This window comes from Tinamus guttatus, unplaced genomic scaffold, assembly GCF_059628265.1.
Source record: "Tinamus guttatus ecotype Peru unplaced genomic scaffold, ASM5962826v1 Tinamus_guttatus_pri_ptg000246l, whole genome shotgun sequence".
In the NCBI taxonomy this organism is placed as follows: Eukaryota; Metazoa; Chordata; class Aves; order Tinamiformes; family Tinamidae; genus Tinamus; species Tinamus guttatus.
Window position 1 is genome coordinate 1,402,690 of NW_028288780.1, and position 17,807 is coordinate 1,420,496.

Here is a 17,807-nt window from a genome sequence, read left to right on the forward strand (position 1 = left end):
AGGGGAGGATTCTGTTTGCTGCCACTGTATTTGAAGCTTTCCAGCCTTCCACACCATGGGAGTAGCTGCAAGAGTTGTTAGACTTGAGGTTTTTTTTTCATTAAAGGGGTCAAATTATTCATGAAATCATAGCTCCCCTAAATTCTTCCCAACATTTCTCCTTTACTTCTACCATTCAGAGCTAGCTATAGAGGTAGTTCAAAGCTCTGGTAGGCTTTTGCTGACCTAGTGCTCTTTACCACACATTTTTTTTCTTGCTCAGTCTGGGTTAAAGATGAGCAGCTTTCAGCTAGGGCTCTCTTTTTTAGGTGGAAAATACCAGTTCCTCAAAGTTGAGAGTGATCATGGCTGTGTGTGTCATTCAGTACGACTTTGGGAAGTGTTTACTATGCCCATGATGGAAGATCTCATCGAAGCCAGACTGAGCCTCTCTCTCACTCAACTGGCACAACTAAATCTCACAGATTTATTTGCCTACTCAGTTTTCAGCATGATGATGCTGTCAGTGCAAATAGACTGTTCTGAGTGATGCTGCCCTGCATTGAGGAGGAAGGCACTAGATCTCCGCTGGTTAACACCAGCTTCTGCCAGATTCACTGACCTTAAGATCAGCCTGTCTAGAACTGTTCTTACATAAAAGGATGGAATAAAAAATCACAACAGGAAGAACACAGCGAGCAGGATATACAAGTCCTCTAAATCATCTGTTTTGCTTGTGCTTAATGGGGAAAAGGACAAATATCCTCTTTGATTCATGAGTCTTAGACCTGGGGTGCCTCCATTCTTGGTTCATTGCTATCCCAAAGATCTATTTTATTCTTGTTAGAAACAAACTGACAAAGTGACAGTTAGACTGATGCCTGAGCAGGGCAAAGCACAAGTTTCACCAACTTGTCACTTCAAAGCGTTCAAGTCTATTAAGTTGTGCTTTTATGTACTGAATGTTTGTAGAGAGTTTTTTGAATACACCCATTGTGATTTTTCTTCTCAAACACCTTTAAAACACCTTTTTTGCTAGTGTTATTCATGCTTGTTTGTTTTCTTTTTACTGTTCTGAATATGTGGTCTGTTGCTTGAGTTATATTTCAATAGTCATTTAGTATCTTTAAAATAGGCTTTTCTGTCTCAGCCTTGCTGCAAGTAGCAGTAGTGAATTTGTATGGAAATTTTTGTTCTTTTTGAACTCCTTCAACAGAAAGATCAGTTGAAAAAGGAAAAAAATATGGCAATGTTGTTAGAATTAACCTGAAAGGGCATAGGCAGTTCTGCAGCAGTCACTCTTGCTTCTTTCTGTCCTGTATTTTTTCATTAGCTGCCTATTTTGCAGCTCTTGCCACAAAGCAGCGAGCTTCCTGTCCAAGAAATGAAATTTCATCCACAACATCTCAGCTTTTGTTTTTAGCTGCTCTGTGAGCTTGCCTGTTTGGCAGAGCTGGATTTCTCTGCCAGCACCGTGGCTCAAGTTTCAGCCCATTTTTTGGATCACTCTACAGAACTCACTCTACACGTTCTGAAAATGTGTGTGATGGAGACCTTCAGCCCTTCTGAAAACACCTAATTTGGGATGGGCCTTGTTTGTATTTCAGTGTAAAATAAGCGTTGTTTGTTTGGCTTCTTTCATTCTTGAAAAGCCATGTAGTTGCCGTGCCTCTGAGTGGTCTGCCTGCATAGGCTCTTTTCCAGGCAGGGGCAGCACTTCAGCTGCCAAAAGTGCTGCTTGTGACACCTCCGTGGGTGCTGGGGAGAGAGACCCTGCCCCTCGTCTGGACAGCAGGACACGGGAGCGTGCGCAGGACTTGACACTGCTCAAATACAGTTACTGGGAACTTTAGTAAAGAGAAAAGAGCCATTGCAGGTCTTGACGTGAGAATAACAGGTTGTTCTACTCAACTGTAGAATGTATTGCAGTAGTTTTTGTCACAAGTTTTCTTTACTCTTTCTTCTTGGGTTCACAATATTTTTAGGGTGGACAAATGGCACTTTTTGACTATACTATAGGTATATATAATAAGTGCCTGTGGATGCCAAGGGCATCTCTGGGGCCACATGAACTCGTGCAGCCCTTTGTCTCGATGAAGTCAGTAAAATTTCCATTGCATCTCCTGCTTTGCCTAAAGCTGTCCTCCGGTACCAGGTTCATCCTTTTTTCCCTTCCCCATCCTGTTGGAGAAATCTGACTCCCAGCCAGCTCCTGTGCTCTATCTAGAGGTGGGTGAAAAAGTGGGGATGCTTCTCCCTCGCAGCCCTTCTAATCCATCTTATTTGTCAGAGCAGCTGTGCTGCTACTTGGGAGATGTTTGTGTTGGAAGCCCTGCTGTTCCTGGGAGCAGGGAAGATAAACCATGCGAGCTGCTGGCAGACATCAGGGAGAGAGATGTGAGCCAGACTGCTTAATGGACAGTGGAAAGATTAAACCTTGCAATAGGCTTTGCAAGGTTTGCAATAAACTTTGATTTCTTCTTCCCTTGTTTTTCAGTATGAACAAAGAAAGGGTGGAGGGAAACTTGCCCATAAAGAGGATTTTGGTTAAGGAGGGGCACTATAGTGAGATGGTTCATACAGATTTCAGAGCAGTAAGCCCCCTGAAATAAGGAGTGTGGGGGATAGATAGGGATGGACCATTCAGCAGATCTGATCTTGAATTTGGTCTCGCTCTTTTGTTTAGAGCTTTGAACAGCCTCAGCATCCGCTGGTGCACACTGAAAAAACCACAAGAGAACCAGTGGGAATGCAGGTGCGACGTAGGCACTCCTGGGCAAAATGTTCAAAACCTGTGTAAGGGAGGCCTAGTGATTACTTCTAATGTGCTTTCTATCTCTTTCTCCTCCGCCTTGTGGCCTCAAAATCCTTTCCTAGCATAGTTTCTCTTTTCTGATCTTAAACCTCCTCGCTGCAGTTGCCACTTAGCAGAAAGATTTTACCCGTGTATTCACTGCATAGGTCAATTTGAATATCCTTGCATGGGATGCAGTAGTAATGAGCTGGGCTCTATTAATATCTGTTCTTATGTAAACAGAAGCCATTTTCTTTAGTTCTTCAGCTAATGAAACACTGTGGGAACAGGACAGTCCAGAGCTTGGGAATTTCTCTGCAAGGAAGACTCAGTGTTTCTTGGCAAAAGCTACTTTATGTGCTAGGCTTACTTGGTAAGAGCCAACAGTAACAAGGTTTTATTCTGGACAGAAGTTCAAATAAATCTTCAGTGAATGTTTCTGCCTGTCTTTGAACTTTGCAAACAGAAATCCCAAAGATCATTTCAAAGAAAACTTAATTTTTTCTTATTAGAGCCAGATACTCAATTGTGGTGGGTCTAATGAAAGAAAAGAGGAACTGTACTCCCAGATGAACTTATGGAAAATTCTTTTATTTCTTTATTTCCAGATATTCACAGAAAGGAAATATATTCTCAGAACTGTGCTTTATATAAAAAGGCAAAATCAAAAGGTAGAAGGTGCCTGAGGTGACTTACTTGGCAATAATTGGATTTCTGACATCTGTTGCTGTTAAATGTCTTTAGAGTTGTCATAGGAGCAGCTGAATTGTCATAAATGGTGGTACAAGTCAGATGTCACAAAGTTTCTGGTGTTGTTGAAGGCTACAATGCCATCATTAAGGCATTAGATTTACAATAGCATGACTCTTACAGTGTTCTTGTATTGACTAAGCATATTAAGTGAGAACTTGAATATCTTCAGTATAGTGTAATGTATAGGTATGGCCTCAGCTTCATACATCCATCTATTCAGTACTTCAAGGCAAAGAAAGCAGAGGATAGTGACCTTCCTCATTGTATTAAAAAGTATGTTTGATCTCCTGTTAGGGAAGCTACCTTACAGCATTTATTGTCTGGCTGCAGGTTGCAAGGCCTAGATTTTATTTTTCTTTCACAGCAGTAGTGTGTTTGTTTTCAGATTTTCTTGCCAGCATTTCCAGAAGTGTGCAGTGGTCTGCAGTGCCCTCGTGTGCATTGCTGCAGGAAACTGGGGGCTCTCTCCCCTAATGGCTCCTAGCTGGGCTGAACATCATGCTGCTCTGTATGTGGTAATAGTACCTTTGCTGCTGACTTAAAATAAAGCCATCGTAGATGCCCTTTGGTGCTTGTTGCTTTGACTCAGGGCATTCTACATACAAAGGTCTCTGCAGCTTCTTAAGATGCCTCAGCTGAATGTTGTTCAGTATAAAGATAACATCCTTAGATATAAATACAGGGAAAAGATGATGGTCCTGTTAATTTGTGGGTCGTTGTTGGAGGGAGTTTTGCTAGAAAAATTTCACTTATGATTAATTTTGGAATGTAGTTTTGTATACTTAAAGAAATCCAACAGGGGTTAACATGAGAAAAGGTAGGACTCTTTGCATTAAGTTTCTTTCTCTTTTGTGCGTTATTCTTCTCCTCTGTTTGCAAAATCCTGTCTTCACCCTCTTATGTTTTTGGATTTTAATAAAAAGCTGAACTCTGAGTTTCAAATTCTAGGGAAAAATGTGATCTGGTGGCTCTTTGCAGCCTGTATGAAGCAGGAGCCTCTTTCTCTTGGTTTGGGCTTTCTAATTGCCACTTCACAATGTATTGTTATCAGCAGAAATACTAACAGGAAACTAAGTAATCACTAGTTAATGCGTTGACCTGCACAATTAGTCTTCAGATAAAAGTTCTAGTAATAATCTACCCAGATTTATATGAGTGCACATTGCAACTACTGATGTGTAACAAGGTGATTTGTTCAGACCTATATACAAATGCAACGATAAAAGAGATATCAGTCTTCATGAATGCAGTGTAAAACTGAAGGAAATCTGTACCATATGTGTAGCAATAGTGGAAAAAAATGAGCCCTTCTCAAGTCCAAAGATCTGTAACTGTAAATTTGAAAAGGTTTTCCTAGATCCAAACATAATGAAATACATACTGTATTATTTTAGCTGCTCAGAATTGCACCTGGGCACCTGAAGAACATTTCTGTGGTCTTTGGGAAGACAACAGTATTCTGAAAAGAGCTGAAAAAGAGAGAAAAAAATAAAACTATAAATAATAAAGTACATTTAACAAGCAATAGTTTTTAAAGTAAGAAAATAGTTAAATGAAGAAACAGTCTTGATTCTGTTTCCAAGGACTGTGTACTATCTAAGAAATAGAAGGCAATTATTCTGAGAACACCTGTGGTAAAATCATTAATTATCATTCAGATAAAACTTAATTAAAAGTGCATCTTTAATGTAGCAGTATGCTTCTCCCTACCCGCTACCACCTGGGACTGACTTTTTTTTTTGCCCTCTCTGCTGCTTAAATTAAATAGTAACAAATAGCTGTGCCTGTAGTTGCCGTTTTCTCTTGCCTGCCTCACACTCATGTGTGTTCCATGAAGGTGGTGCTCACAAGGGGGTCACTGCCCTGTTGCAGGAGGAGGAGCAGTGACAGGTTCCTGGGTGTTTTTGGTAACTGTAGAGTGTGAAGGGGGGGAAAGAGGACTTGTCTGTGATTTCTTTCTTTTCCAGGGGTAGCTTAAGAATTTCTGAAAGGTGGAAACGTTGGCAGATGATGCAAATCAGAGAGGCGCTCTGAGATCTTCCAAACTTGGCAGGGCTGGAGCATGCTACCATCCTAGATTTCTTCTCTGTGTGTGACATACACTTCCATATACTACATTTTTTTGGGAGGCAATGATCTTTGTTTCCAAAGTGTTTCTATCATTCCTGAACCAGAACACACCATGTTAGTGCTAGCAGGTGGAATGTTCCACAAAATACACATTTCCCAAATCAAAGGTTGAGATATATGGTGTTAAAAAGAAACCATCCCCTATGCTACTACACGTGTACATATTTCTAGTACACAAAACCAGCCTTAGTAAGAAAAATGTCCTCACTTTCCTCTTTGCCCCCAAAAAGTCAGTTGCATTCTCCTACAAGCACAGTAAGACAAATCAGCTCTGAAGTTTGTAGGTGAGATATTACAAAGAACTTCTGAAAAGAGGCTAAAAGGAAAGTGTGGGAACTCCTGTGTCTTCAGAGTGTTTGTCTGGCTTGCTTGCAGTGTGCCAAAATAATTGCGCCCTGTGAGGAGATGTGTCACTTGAAATGTGAAGTAGGTAGTACACGGTCTTGCAAGCCCCCTCAAACAATAACCGAAGAGGACAAACCCTTCTCGAGTTGCGTGGATCTCGTTTTTAGGCTATTGTGCGGCAGGCAATTGAAAGCTTCTCCTTGCAAGCCTATGAAGAGCTAGAGGTGCTACGATTATATGACCTATGAATTCCAGGAGGGGGAAAAAATCTCAAAAAAGCTTTTAGAGCACTACAGTGAAGTGGCATTGCAATATATTGTACTGCAGGTCTGAATGTGTGTGCAGGACAGTGTAGGAATTTAACCATTAAATATCAGCTTGATCAAATGCAGTGGCTTTGCAAACCATCCCACAGTGGTTTAGCTGTTAGTGAAAGAGGTCCAGATACACAGAGCCAAAGTCTAATTTTGCAATGGGAATGAAAAATAAAATCAGGGTGTTTGTGTGTTTTTGTGATGCAGAATATTATTTATTTTGCAGTCCTGTTGTTCTTTTTTGTGGCTTCAGTCCCACTTGGTTTCAAGTGATACATTTTAAAATTGTTGAAAGAATTGCTAATTAGCAGAGTTCCTTCCATTAACTGCAAAGATCCCGGGAGAAATCCTTGCTCTTATTCAGAAAGCCCTGTGCAATTAGGAAACAATTAAGTATGCTAAAGGAGCAAGCGCTGCCATTGTGAGCGCTGTCTCTGCTTGCTTACTGCTTGCTCCTACAGAGGCCTTTTTTTTTTTTTTTTTTTTTTTTTTTTTTTTTTTTGCCAAGAGTGTCTAGTTTGGCGTAAGATGCCTAGTGGCCCTTGGCTGAAAAGGGTCCAGTGAAGAACATGGAATAATTAAAAGCCAGTTGTCCTGAGAGAGCTTGAGCAAGAATTACGCAGACTTTGACCCTGAGAACTGTTGTTGCTGCAGAGGAAAGGGGAGGGCATAGGTGCAGTCCCCGTATGACTGCTAAAATATTGCAGCAAGGTTAGGGTAGAATATGAGAGCTTCACGGGGAGGCATGAAAACCACCCTGCACTGGAGCCCGAGCAACACAAGAAGGCACTGAACCCAACCTCCCCTTCCTTGGCAGCGCGGAGCCGGCGCCACCGGCCTTGCAGAGAGTACCTGGGGCTGGAGAGGTCCTCGGGAGGTCTCCAGCCCAGCTTCCCCCTGCTGCCCCAGCAGGTCTGGTTGGTAAATCTAGCGTGCGCTCATGCTGAAAAGTGAGGAATAGTATCTTTAAAACAAGATGTAAATGCTACAACTCCTTTTTTATAGGCAAGAGAATGTATAGCTAAACTGAAGACTAGAAGCACGTGTTAGGAGAGAAGAGCAAAGGCAGAAAGTGTGTGCTGTGGTGGGCTTTCACTTTAGCCCAGAGCTGAGGCTGACTTTCCCAGTCGGCCTTCTCACAGACTAAGCCCTTGATTCAAGCTGTTAGGCTCCTCATCTTCCTTTTCACCTGAGCATTATTAGTATAAGGAATGTAAATGAATGGGAATTGGGTAGTTCAGTGCTATGTGTCAAGTTTGTCTTGGCAGGCACTGCAAACTGCGGCGGGCGGGAGTTGCAAATGTGGAAGACTTAGGGCTTGCTTTGCCTAACAAGGCACTTCACTGCTTGCCAAACTACTTAGCAAGTTTTTAGCAGATTTAAGTTCCTAAAGTTAAGCACGTGCCCAAGTGTTTTACTGACTTGCTGCCTAAATCAGAAGTTTTCCATTTTTATGGTAATTAATGCAAGCTTGCTTAAATTTGGGGTTAATGAAAGGTTATTTGATCCCTTTCTGTCCCTGACAAGTTCTTCCTGGGTACCTCTGATTAGCTATGTAGTGGCTGTTTCACTGCTGTGGGAGGACTGCGTGACAGATGTAATTACAGTAACGCTTTTACGTCTGTACTGCAAAATGGTGAACGGTTGTGATGTCCTCGTTTTCCAGATTAGGTTATGACACTCAGGCAGGAAGAATCACAAGGGATGAAAGGATGCAAAATGAAAAGGATTGCAAAGCTCGACAGCTTTTCTAGTTTCTAATTGCACCTTTTAACAGTCTGATGTCCAGATAAGATCTGATCAAAACTATATCTCATAAATTAAAATAGTACAGCTGAAGTCTTTTAGAACTGAATTCTATTTCTGTCTTAAACAGCAATGTCTGGGGAAAGTTCTTAAAATGACACCCAATCGGCCCCATCAAGCAGGATTATTTTTTCTATTGTATTTTCACACAAAATGCTATGTATAGATACTCTTTCTGCTCTAAGAATGCTGTTTTCATGTAGAAAGAATCTATTAATTTAGTAGTCATTTAAACATATCATTTTAATATTTTAAATGTGACAGCTTTTTCAGCTGTTTCTGTTGGAACTGCGTTAATGAATTTTCTATTCCCTTAGATGAGCTAAGCAAATGATAGTATGTAGTCTCAAGCATGACAAGAAAATTAGAAACACTTAAATGAACAAGTGTTTATAAAATAATGTATTCTCCTAAAAAATAGACAAAAGCAACAACATAACAGGGCATTGGACCAAGCTGGTCTTGAATTGTAACCCAGTCTTTACATTTTCTCTCTTCTCTCTTCACAGAAAGATAACACAGAGGATGATGAAGGAAACAGACACATGTTATTAAGGTAGGGTAAAAGCACCTGATATTTACGTGTCAGTTGGAAACTTTTGGCATCACATAGCAATATGTGTAATGTACCTCTCCAGTGTAATGATCGTTGGTTTGATTGAGGAATAATCCAAAAAAGTGAAGCTCTCAAAGTCTTACTGCCAGCATATATCAGCTACAGACAGATGAAAAGAGGCCCAACAGACAAATGCTACTTGCTCACCCCAAACAGTTTATTTTTGATACTATTTTGCATATAAATATAGTTATATATATATATAGTTATATTCCTCTAGTTTTTCATTTTTTTCGTGCATAACTATTTCATGGGTCACCTGTTGGAGTTTTGTTAATCTACAAGCTGAAATGTCTAGTTTCAGGCAGTGTTTCTTGGCTTTGCCCCAGCAAATTCATAGTGCTGGTTGGAGTTGCCATAACCTTCAAGGGCTGGGCTACAGTCGGAGTGAATACACTGTGAGTATGTGTGTATGCTTAAGCTGGGGAGGGTGAAAGAGGTGGCAGTGGAATGAGCACTTTGAAAACTTCCTGTTGGAGGGAGACAGGGTGAGCACTGACTGTGCCTTGCAGGAGGCTAAATTTGGTGAAGAGAAAAAAATTGAAGTGTACACAAAACTGAAGTGCTTTATAGATTCTGTCACATAACTTTGGCCATTATGAGACTCATGCTTATGTAAGCAACAAGTATTATGTTACTTCCCAAGATTAAGTTTTCTTGCAGCATTTCTTCTGCATTTAACTTGGGGACTATCTGACCACTGCTTAGCCAAAAAAAACTTCCTTTTTTGCCCCAAAGGAATATTTTTGTACCTAAGCCTTAAAACTACAGTAGTGCTTTCCTGCCTCTGTTTGCATTTTGCTGTAGAGATTGTTGGACTAACAAAATAGTCACTGGAAAATCATGGTACGTGTTCTGGTCTTTTAGTTTGGACGGGTAATGAGGGGAGACTGCTTTGAGGTTCCACTGAAGCGTCGTAGCAGAGGCCAAGTTTAATACATTCTGCAGTGAAAAGATCTTATGGTTCAGAGGAATGTTAAGTATTTCCCTGTTACTTTGGAATTCTATACACCTCTCTAGTATCTCACTTAATATTCTGTTTGCTTTGCTAGAAATGCTGCATGGTAATAAACTACATTAGTTAGGAAATAGCTTAACTAATGAGTTCTTTCTGAGTGAACTAGGAAAGTTAATTTGAGTATTTAGGCAAAGCCATTGAAGCAGAAACATCCCCCAAAAGTTAATCAAATACTAGTAGAGCAATAAGAAAGTTTAAAACATATTTGGGAGATGAAGGTCAAGAGAAAAGATCCTACCTCAATTCGCCTAAAGATAATACCTCCTGCTGGTGAGCTTTTATCACCAAGAAGTTACCAAGTGCTGTTGAAATAACCATCTGTTTGGCAAAACAGTATCTTCCAGATCCATGCTGATGATCAGGCTTAGTGGAGGAGTCATACATAGTCCTAACTCATTGCTGGACCTGAGATACAATATAGGGTTCAGTGAATAGGACTTCTGGGCGTTTTTTTCCTCCATTTTTGATCCTAATGAAATAATGGGGAATTATTTTTTATTCTGAAACATTCCTATCTTACCCTGTAATTACTAAGTAATGATTTAGGTGTTCCTCCAGGTTATGGAACAGGCTGGCTTCAGAATCTGCAATGAATATTTTTACAACCATATCAGTCAGGAGACAGGGAATGCTCAGTTTCAGACAAACTGGAATTAGGGTAATCTCCGCAGAGATTTGAGTTCAAATCCCTTCAAGTACAGGGAACTAAAGCCAAGTTTCTTACCTTGAGATTTTGCCATACATTTAGGGTTTCAAAAAAAAATGTTCTCATCTTCAAATATTTTTGTGAATCTCTCTGCCATGATTTTTTCTCTTGCTAGCTGAAATCTGTGCAGCAAATTCAAACCTAATTTAAGTATGCTTGGGGCCAACCAAATCTCCATATCCTAGCGAATCTTGTGTTCATCGGGTATTTTTTTTAACCAGGACATAGTGAAGAGGAGCAAAAGGCATTTTCTTCATTATTTGCTTAGTAAGTATCGGAAAGGGGCCTGATTGCTGTTACAAACTTCCTCATTGTTTATTTTATTCAAGCAAAATTAAGCACATGCTATAGGGAGATATTCGTCTTGGAGACTCTCACCCCTGCTGTTGCCCCTGCCACTTCCCTGGGCTGAAAACACATGGGAGTTTGCAGTTGGCAAAATAAGATGGACTAACCTTAACCAGTGGTTTGACTTAGCATGGCTGGTTCTTGTCTAAGGAGACTGGGGAGCACCTGGTAATGTGACATGACCTCCAACAAGTAGGGGTGCTACTTACATTGAACAGCACTGCTGGTTTTAAAAAAATTATCTAGCATTGCAAGGTGGTCTCTTCTGAAACCAGCAGTCAGATGGGAAAGTCTGACAGTCTGTCATCTAAAATGTGCGTACTGCACAAAGACAAATATAAAATCAATATGTAGAGGAGATAACTGTAGCATTAGTCTGCTGTGGTGGGGACTAGTGTTATAATAATGAAGCCTGCAGCACGTACTGTGAAGCTTACTGAATCAGAGCTGAAGTGCTGGTGTTTGGTTAGCACAAAATGATCTTTCTGTTAGGTGTAATTAAAGAATCAAGCATACTATGATTACATAATTAAATGCTACTAAAATTTGGATTTAGTTCAGTGTCTCCCTAAATATGTCAGTGAGAAGGGCATTATCCAAGGGTACATGACAGTGGAAGGACAGTAAACCTATTTCAGGTTACCTAAATTCATGGTGTAGCTTTAAGAACAGAGTCAATTATCATGAGTCTGCCTTCGTATCATTAACATTAAATATGAGATTTGTTGGTTAGTATGCTTATGTGCTGTTGGTAGTTTCTTTTATAATATAAACACTAAGCTATAATTGGATGGTGTTTCCCTTTTTCAGGAAATTGTGCTATACCATCTTGCTGTGTATTCTTATGTTCTAGAACTTGATAATTTCACTTTTAACAAATTCCTTTTATCATGGAAAAGTGAAGATGAGTCACACATTTGATTAGCAAGCTACTGACTTCTCCTACTCTAATTCTGTGTAACAGTTACTGTCTCTCATTTAGGTGGTTTAATGTTGCGCCCTTTCAAAGAAAAGCAGTTTCAAAATTTCCACAAGATACCTATTAACTGATTTTCTGTTTTGTTTCAAAGTGGCTTGACATGATTGCACAGGATAATCTGTCAGCTGAGGGATCTGATTTACAAAGGTGTGTTCGATAAATGTCTATCAGTATGCTTAGCCAGGCAGTATCAACTCCTTTAAATTAAGTTTAATACTAAAGGCAAATTAAAGTGTTCTTTGGGTCAGACTACTAGCATAAATGGGATTCTTGAAATGATGCTGCTTGGCATTTATCATTTAGGGATAATTAAGTATGGCAGATTCATCTTGCTGGGCTTTGTCTGTTGCTACTTCTTTTCGTGTGGATCTAACTGTTAAATCTAATTAGTTTTAACAGCTCTGTTGCCTAAATATAAGGACAGCTGCAGGAACACCCCGTGACGGTGAGCGCCGCTCCATAACCAGGGTTCTAGCTGAAGTACATGATGCCAAATATAGCCAAACATGCTAGGCATAAATGTTATAATGGCACAGATATATTTATGGCAGACTGGTCTTTCATCCTGCCTAGCTCGTTTGTACATTTCCAATGCTCATATACCCCTCTAGTTGTCTTTGACAAAGGTGCACAGAGAAAAGAGCCAACGTTTAGGGTATAAAATATTAACAATATACAAGTGATGAACAGAAATGCTCAGATATTCTCATACATGATAACCTCACCTTTCTATCAGAAAGTTTTGTCAGGCGTTGTCTAGGAATTATTAAACTAGCAAGTAGAAAAGTCGAAATGAAAAGCTTGAAATCAATTAAATGTGTTTTTAAGGAAGGGATCACCAAGCTGTTTCACCAAGCTGAAGGGATCACCAAGCTGGAAATGTTTCATTTCCCTGTCTCGCTGCAAATGTGATCTTCATAAAATATGCAAATGAAATAGCAAAATTGTTAGGCAAGGGCAAATATGTAATAATACTGAGGTGTTTCCACATGTATGAAGTACAGGAAATGGAAAAGTTGCTATTGATTGTTTCTTGATAGTGAGGTAAATTCTAAAGAAGCTATTCAGCAGATGCTGTTGACATGATTTTCTTCTCCCAAATAACCTTTTCCATCCTTTTGGAGAACCTTTTGAAATGAGTCCAGTTTTGTGGGTCTATCCGTGTGTATATGCACCACATGCATGCTTACTTAATATTAGCCAAGTAATGACAAATTCCCCATGGTGTTTTTCCTTTTGTTTTGAGAATAGCTTTGCTTTTATATTTTAGTCTGCTTGATGTGAATGAAAGCAACATAAGCCTGGTTTAGTTGAAATTCACCCACGTAGCCTTGTACTCTAAAATTCAACTAAACAACTTAAAATGAATGCCCATCATGTGTATGTGCACGCTTCTTCCATGTTACTGTGAAACACAATCTGTTCCCACTGAATTCCCACTCCTTTAGAAAGACATGTTTTAATTGCTGATAGGGCTGCATGGTGCACGCGCCGCTTGCTCCGCTGCAGCCTTGCTGGGCAGAGGAGGCAGTCCTGGCCAGCTGGGGCATTTTCTGCAGGCACGCAGCACAGCAGAGCCAGGCTTGCTGCCCGCAGGCACATCTTGCTTGGGAGCTGCGTGGAAGGCTCATCAGGAAGGATTATAGCCAATGGGATCCTCTTTCCAGAGCCTATTCCATGTGTATATTGACTTCTGGGTCCTATGTATTGGTGGAGGGTTGGCAGCAATGAAGATTTCCAGTGGTTTTGATGAGGATGCAGCTATAAATTATGTGCCTGAAACTCATAAGGATTTGTGCCATGTGGCAGGTACTCATTTCCAAATTTCACTGTTGGAGGGAAGAAAAAAAAAAAAAGACAGAATTTTTGAGTATTTTCCAAATGGAAGTGAATAGTTTTCAGCCAGTCTCTAGTAAAATTAAATCCAACAACACTGGCATATGTGCAAAGTCTTCGGGAAATTTTGTTGGCAGCCAATATAAAGGGCAGTTCAGTGGGCTCATTTTCACTTTGGGGGTTGGACAGCAGGACTCGACAGAAATTTTAGATTACCACAGTTTAATCTGCAAGTATAATTCTCCAAATTTCCCTTATTTCTCCTTAAAAGCAGTCATTAAAATTTGCTGACGTTTCCCCCTTTCTTCAGAGAGCATGGCAGCCCAAGGAAATAGCAGTTTTTCAGAACTGATGTCAAAGTCTTATTCTAATTGCTATCAAGTTACTTATTTTTCTCATGGCTGTAAAGCAGGTGTCTGTTTCTCAGTGTGGCTTGTGCAACAGCAAATGGAATGAGGGAGTATGAATATGAATATCCCTGAAAGCTGAAACAACTTTGAGGATCATGAGCCACATCAACTGCGTGGGTGGAGCTGAAGAAATAGGATCAAATAAATTATTTCCCTGTTGATTTCTTATGAAAATACAGTTTATTTAAATTAAGAGCTTTGGGTAGTGTGTGTAAAAAGAGAAATCGCTCCAATTTACACTAGAGACTGCACTAGCTACCAGGCTGGGAATCCCTCCCAAGCGGGAGGTTAGGCTTTGCTTCTAATTTGCACGGTGTCTCCCATCTTCACAAACACGTTTCAAAGCTGGATGCACAGGCACGTTTCCTTACTGCAGTGGAATATCAGGACTGCGTTTCTGGATCCAGCTGGTCATGGATCTAGACTGGGAACTGAGTAGGATCACCTTAGGTGGTAGAGGCTTTAGCAGTGCAAGGTGTGCAAAGCACTGTGGGCAACCGTTTTGTGATACGGAAACACTAAAATAGAATATTTTTTTTTCCTAACTTGAGATCATTAATGACAGTCCCTCATTTGAGGCTACTGTAACTGCTGATTGCATTTCTGTTCAGAAAAGTTTTATGATGGCATTGAACTTGCTAGGCCAAAGCTGTGTTTGGTCTTTGGTGATTGCTGTGCTACACTTGAAAATTCTGCTTGTGGCTCTATCACAAAATAAAATTATTTTCCAGAGAAGCTATAAGCCAATTATAGCAATGAAAGGAAATATACTGGAGGCCTGAGTCAAGCAGCAAGTTCCCAGAGCCCTTGTTGAGAAGAGCAAATTTCAAACATATGTTAAATATACTTCAAATTACAGACTTAGATTCTTGTGTCTGTAACTTTGGCTACATTTAAGATTTCATTTCTTCTAAGTTTTTCTCGCTTGCGTTACTGCTGCAATGAGCAAAATCTGCCTGCAGTATGAGAATTTTCAGCTAATTGGGCTTTTTAATTGCTGTAAAATTTGTCAGTAGTTTAAAGCACATGTTGCTGTTGCGTGCCGTAGTGATAGTGTAATTAAAGCAAATGCAAAGTATATAAATAGCTAACTCTTATTTGCATGCACTTTTAAGCACATGCTATCTAGAGCACCAGTGACTTTCTGGTTCCTGCAGGCAGTACCTGCGGCTACGCAGCCAGCCCTGGGCTCGGCTTTTGGAGCAGTTCGTGGCTTTTGAGGGAGCTAAGGAGTAAATCTCCCTTCACATAGCAAGGGTATGGAAGGAGGCGCCTCAGAGCTTTCTTGCTGGAACAAAGTTAAAGAACCAAACTGTAACTAAATGAATTTATCCCTGCTTCCTATCCGAGTTTCAACATTTTTCATGACCCAGACTACATTGGAAAGGTATATGAAAATATTTTGCCATAAAATGAGCACTCTCAGTACAGAATATTTTAGGTTTTGCTTTTATTTTTATGGCCCAGCATTTTATTTTTATGAGCCAACATATTTTGCGCTTCGTGTGATCTGTTTGTTTTGAGCAATAGTGAGGACCCGTATTGTCCGTTGTCTTAATTCCTGTCCTGTAGGTATAATTTTAAGAAGAGTTGAGCCTGAAAAACAGCACATTATGAATTTTATGAACTTCTTTCTCACAAAAGGCACTTAATAGTTGGAATTTTTTTCTAGTGTGGCATTAATGCTGTTTGTGGCACAGCAAGACTGTCAAGAGAATTTGAAAATTAGAGGATATGAATCATCATAAAAATGGTGCTAATGTTATTTTTCCATGACTACTGGTCCATGATGTAAATCTGGATCCATTTTTGCTTTGTTATTGAGACCAAAAAAATCATCAGGTTGGAAAATATTTTCCCTGATATTTCTTGAAACTTTATCTGATACCACAAGCCATCCAGCTATTAAATTCTTTTTAACTATCTTGAAGTAATTTAGTTAATGAGAGCAGTAACACAAAAGCCTGAAAACCCGCCTTGGCTCCAGGAGGCCAAAATGCTGGACAGGTGCTACAGGGCACTGCAAAATGTTTCCAGAGAGGATGGCCAGAGACGACGTTCCTGTTCGTGTCCGACTGCCAAAGCGGGGATAATTAGGCCCACGTTAATAGACAAGTGTAATGAGACCTTCCCAACCTCGAGCTGGCTGTTCCATGGCCATGAGCACTTGTGATGAAACATTTCTGGGGACAATTACCAGGATGGAGCCCATAAAGATTTGATACACGGGGTGGGGAACACCCTGGAGATTCTTTCTAATCAATGGGACATTCTTTCCGTTTTACCACTGGGGTGGCTTGAAGGCAAAGTCTTTATGCTGCAAAGGCGCCTGGGAGCAAGTTTGTTCTAGGTGAATGTCTTGATACTCTCCTGCCACGTGCTTTTACCTGGAACGACCGAGGAAAGATGTTGGAAATAGTCCAGACTCCCCATGTGAGGAAGAGAGTCCTCTGTCCATGTGTGTTGTGTGCAGCGCAGGGCTGCCGCTGCCAGTCTCCTGTGCTGGCCGTGCACGTGTGGGCAACACAGAAGGGCTTGGTATGTGGTACGTGCTGAAATAATTTTTTGCTGTTAAGTAATCTGCTGGCTTTACAGATCTCTGCCTTAAATGCTCCGTGTTGCTGCTCATCACCAGGGTGGGCCCATGGAGTTACTTTGCAACCAAAAGTGTCCTAAGGATGCTCCGATACATATATATGTGTGTGTGTGTATATATATATGTATACACACGTATGTGTATATATACGTATACACACACACATACATATGTCACTGTCGAGGGATGTGTGATATCTGAAGGGAAGAGCTGAAGAAGTTTACAAAGCTGTAGTAGTAATAAACTTCCTGTATGTCCTGTCTCTGTTCTGTGATGTGCAAAGGAGTCTGACAATGTCCTCCCATCCTTCTTCCCAGAGAAAAGGCTTCTTATCCACAGCAGAGGCTCCTCTACCTGCCCCTTGCAGCCAGCGTCCTTCAGCGCAGCGAGCAGCTCTGGCAGGCAGCCTCCCTCGGGAATGGCCCTCCCTCCTGCCCCTCTTCCTCTTCAACTCTCCTTTGAGCTCAGCTTTTTAAATTTTGCTATAGATTTTTAAAATGTCTTGGTCTATTTCTTCCTCTGTTGGTCTTCACCATTCTTTCTCAAGACAGAAACTTAGTATCATTGTCCTGTAGTTAATTCTTAATTATCTAGGAGCTTATTTATCGAAGATTTGCTTTGTTCTGTCTGTTTCACAGCCAGATTTTTCATTTTAAAATCACTGGGTCATTCTCTTGTAATGTTTGACTGGAATCCTTAATTCAAAAATGTTTCCTGATAAAAATTTTTTGAGATCCCTGTCTCTCTTCAAAGTGTTCCTTTGGTTATGACATGAAATGTTCTGATGACACTTCCCTGAGTTTTAAATGAAGAAGTTTCCAGCCAACTCTTCGCAAGAGGAGAAGTGTTTTGCAGGTATTACAGCTGATAGGTAATGCTCAGTGTGGCTATGAATCTTTTCTTATATGTGACCAGTGTCAGAAATTCATCAGTAACTATATAGCTAAATGCCACCTGACATTGGAGTCGCCCCTGTGTTCCTCACTTAAAGGTGGTTATAAAATTAGATCAGCATGGACCTGCAGAGTTGGAGTAATAAATTCTTTGGTGGCCTTTCCAGTATGAGGCTTTTGGCAAAGGGAAAAAGATTTGGTTTTGTTTTTGAAAAGCAATTCTGTGCACTGCTTGGATCCTGCTGGGAATGAAACCGTTCGTACTCCGTGGTCACTTCTTAAAC

The 17,807-nt window shown here is 40.5% G+C and overlaps 1 protein-coding gene across 1 annotated transcript in view; it reads left to right on the forward strand.

The window, feature by feature from the left end:
- Positions 1-17,807, forward strand: part of FAM13C (family with sequence similarity 13 member C) — a 100,994-nt gene that overhangs the window by 18,234 nt on the left and 64,953 nt on the right. Inside the window, 1 exon segment of the mRNA XM_088526351.1 lies at positions 8,631-8,677. Within this exon segment, the coding sequence (XP_088382477.1) occupies positions 8,631-8,677 (47 nt within the window).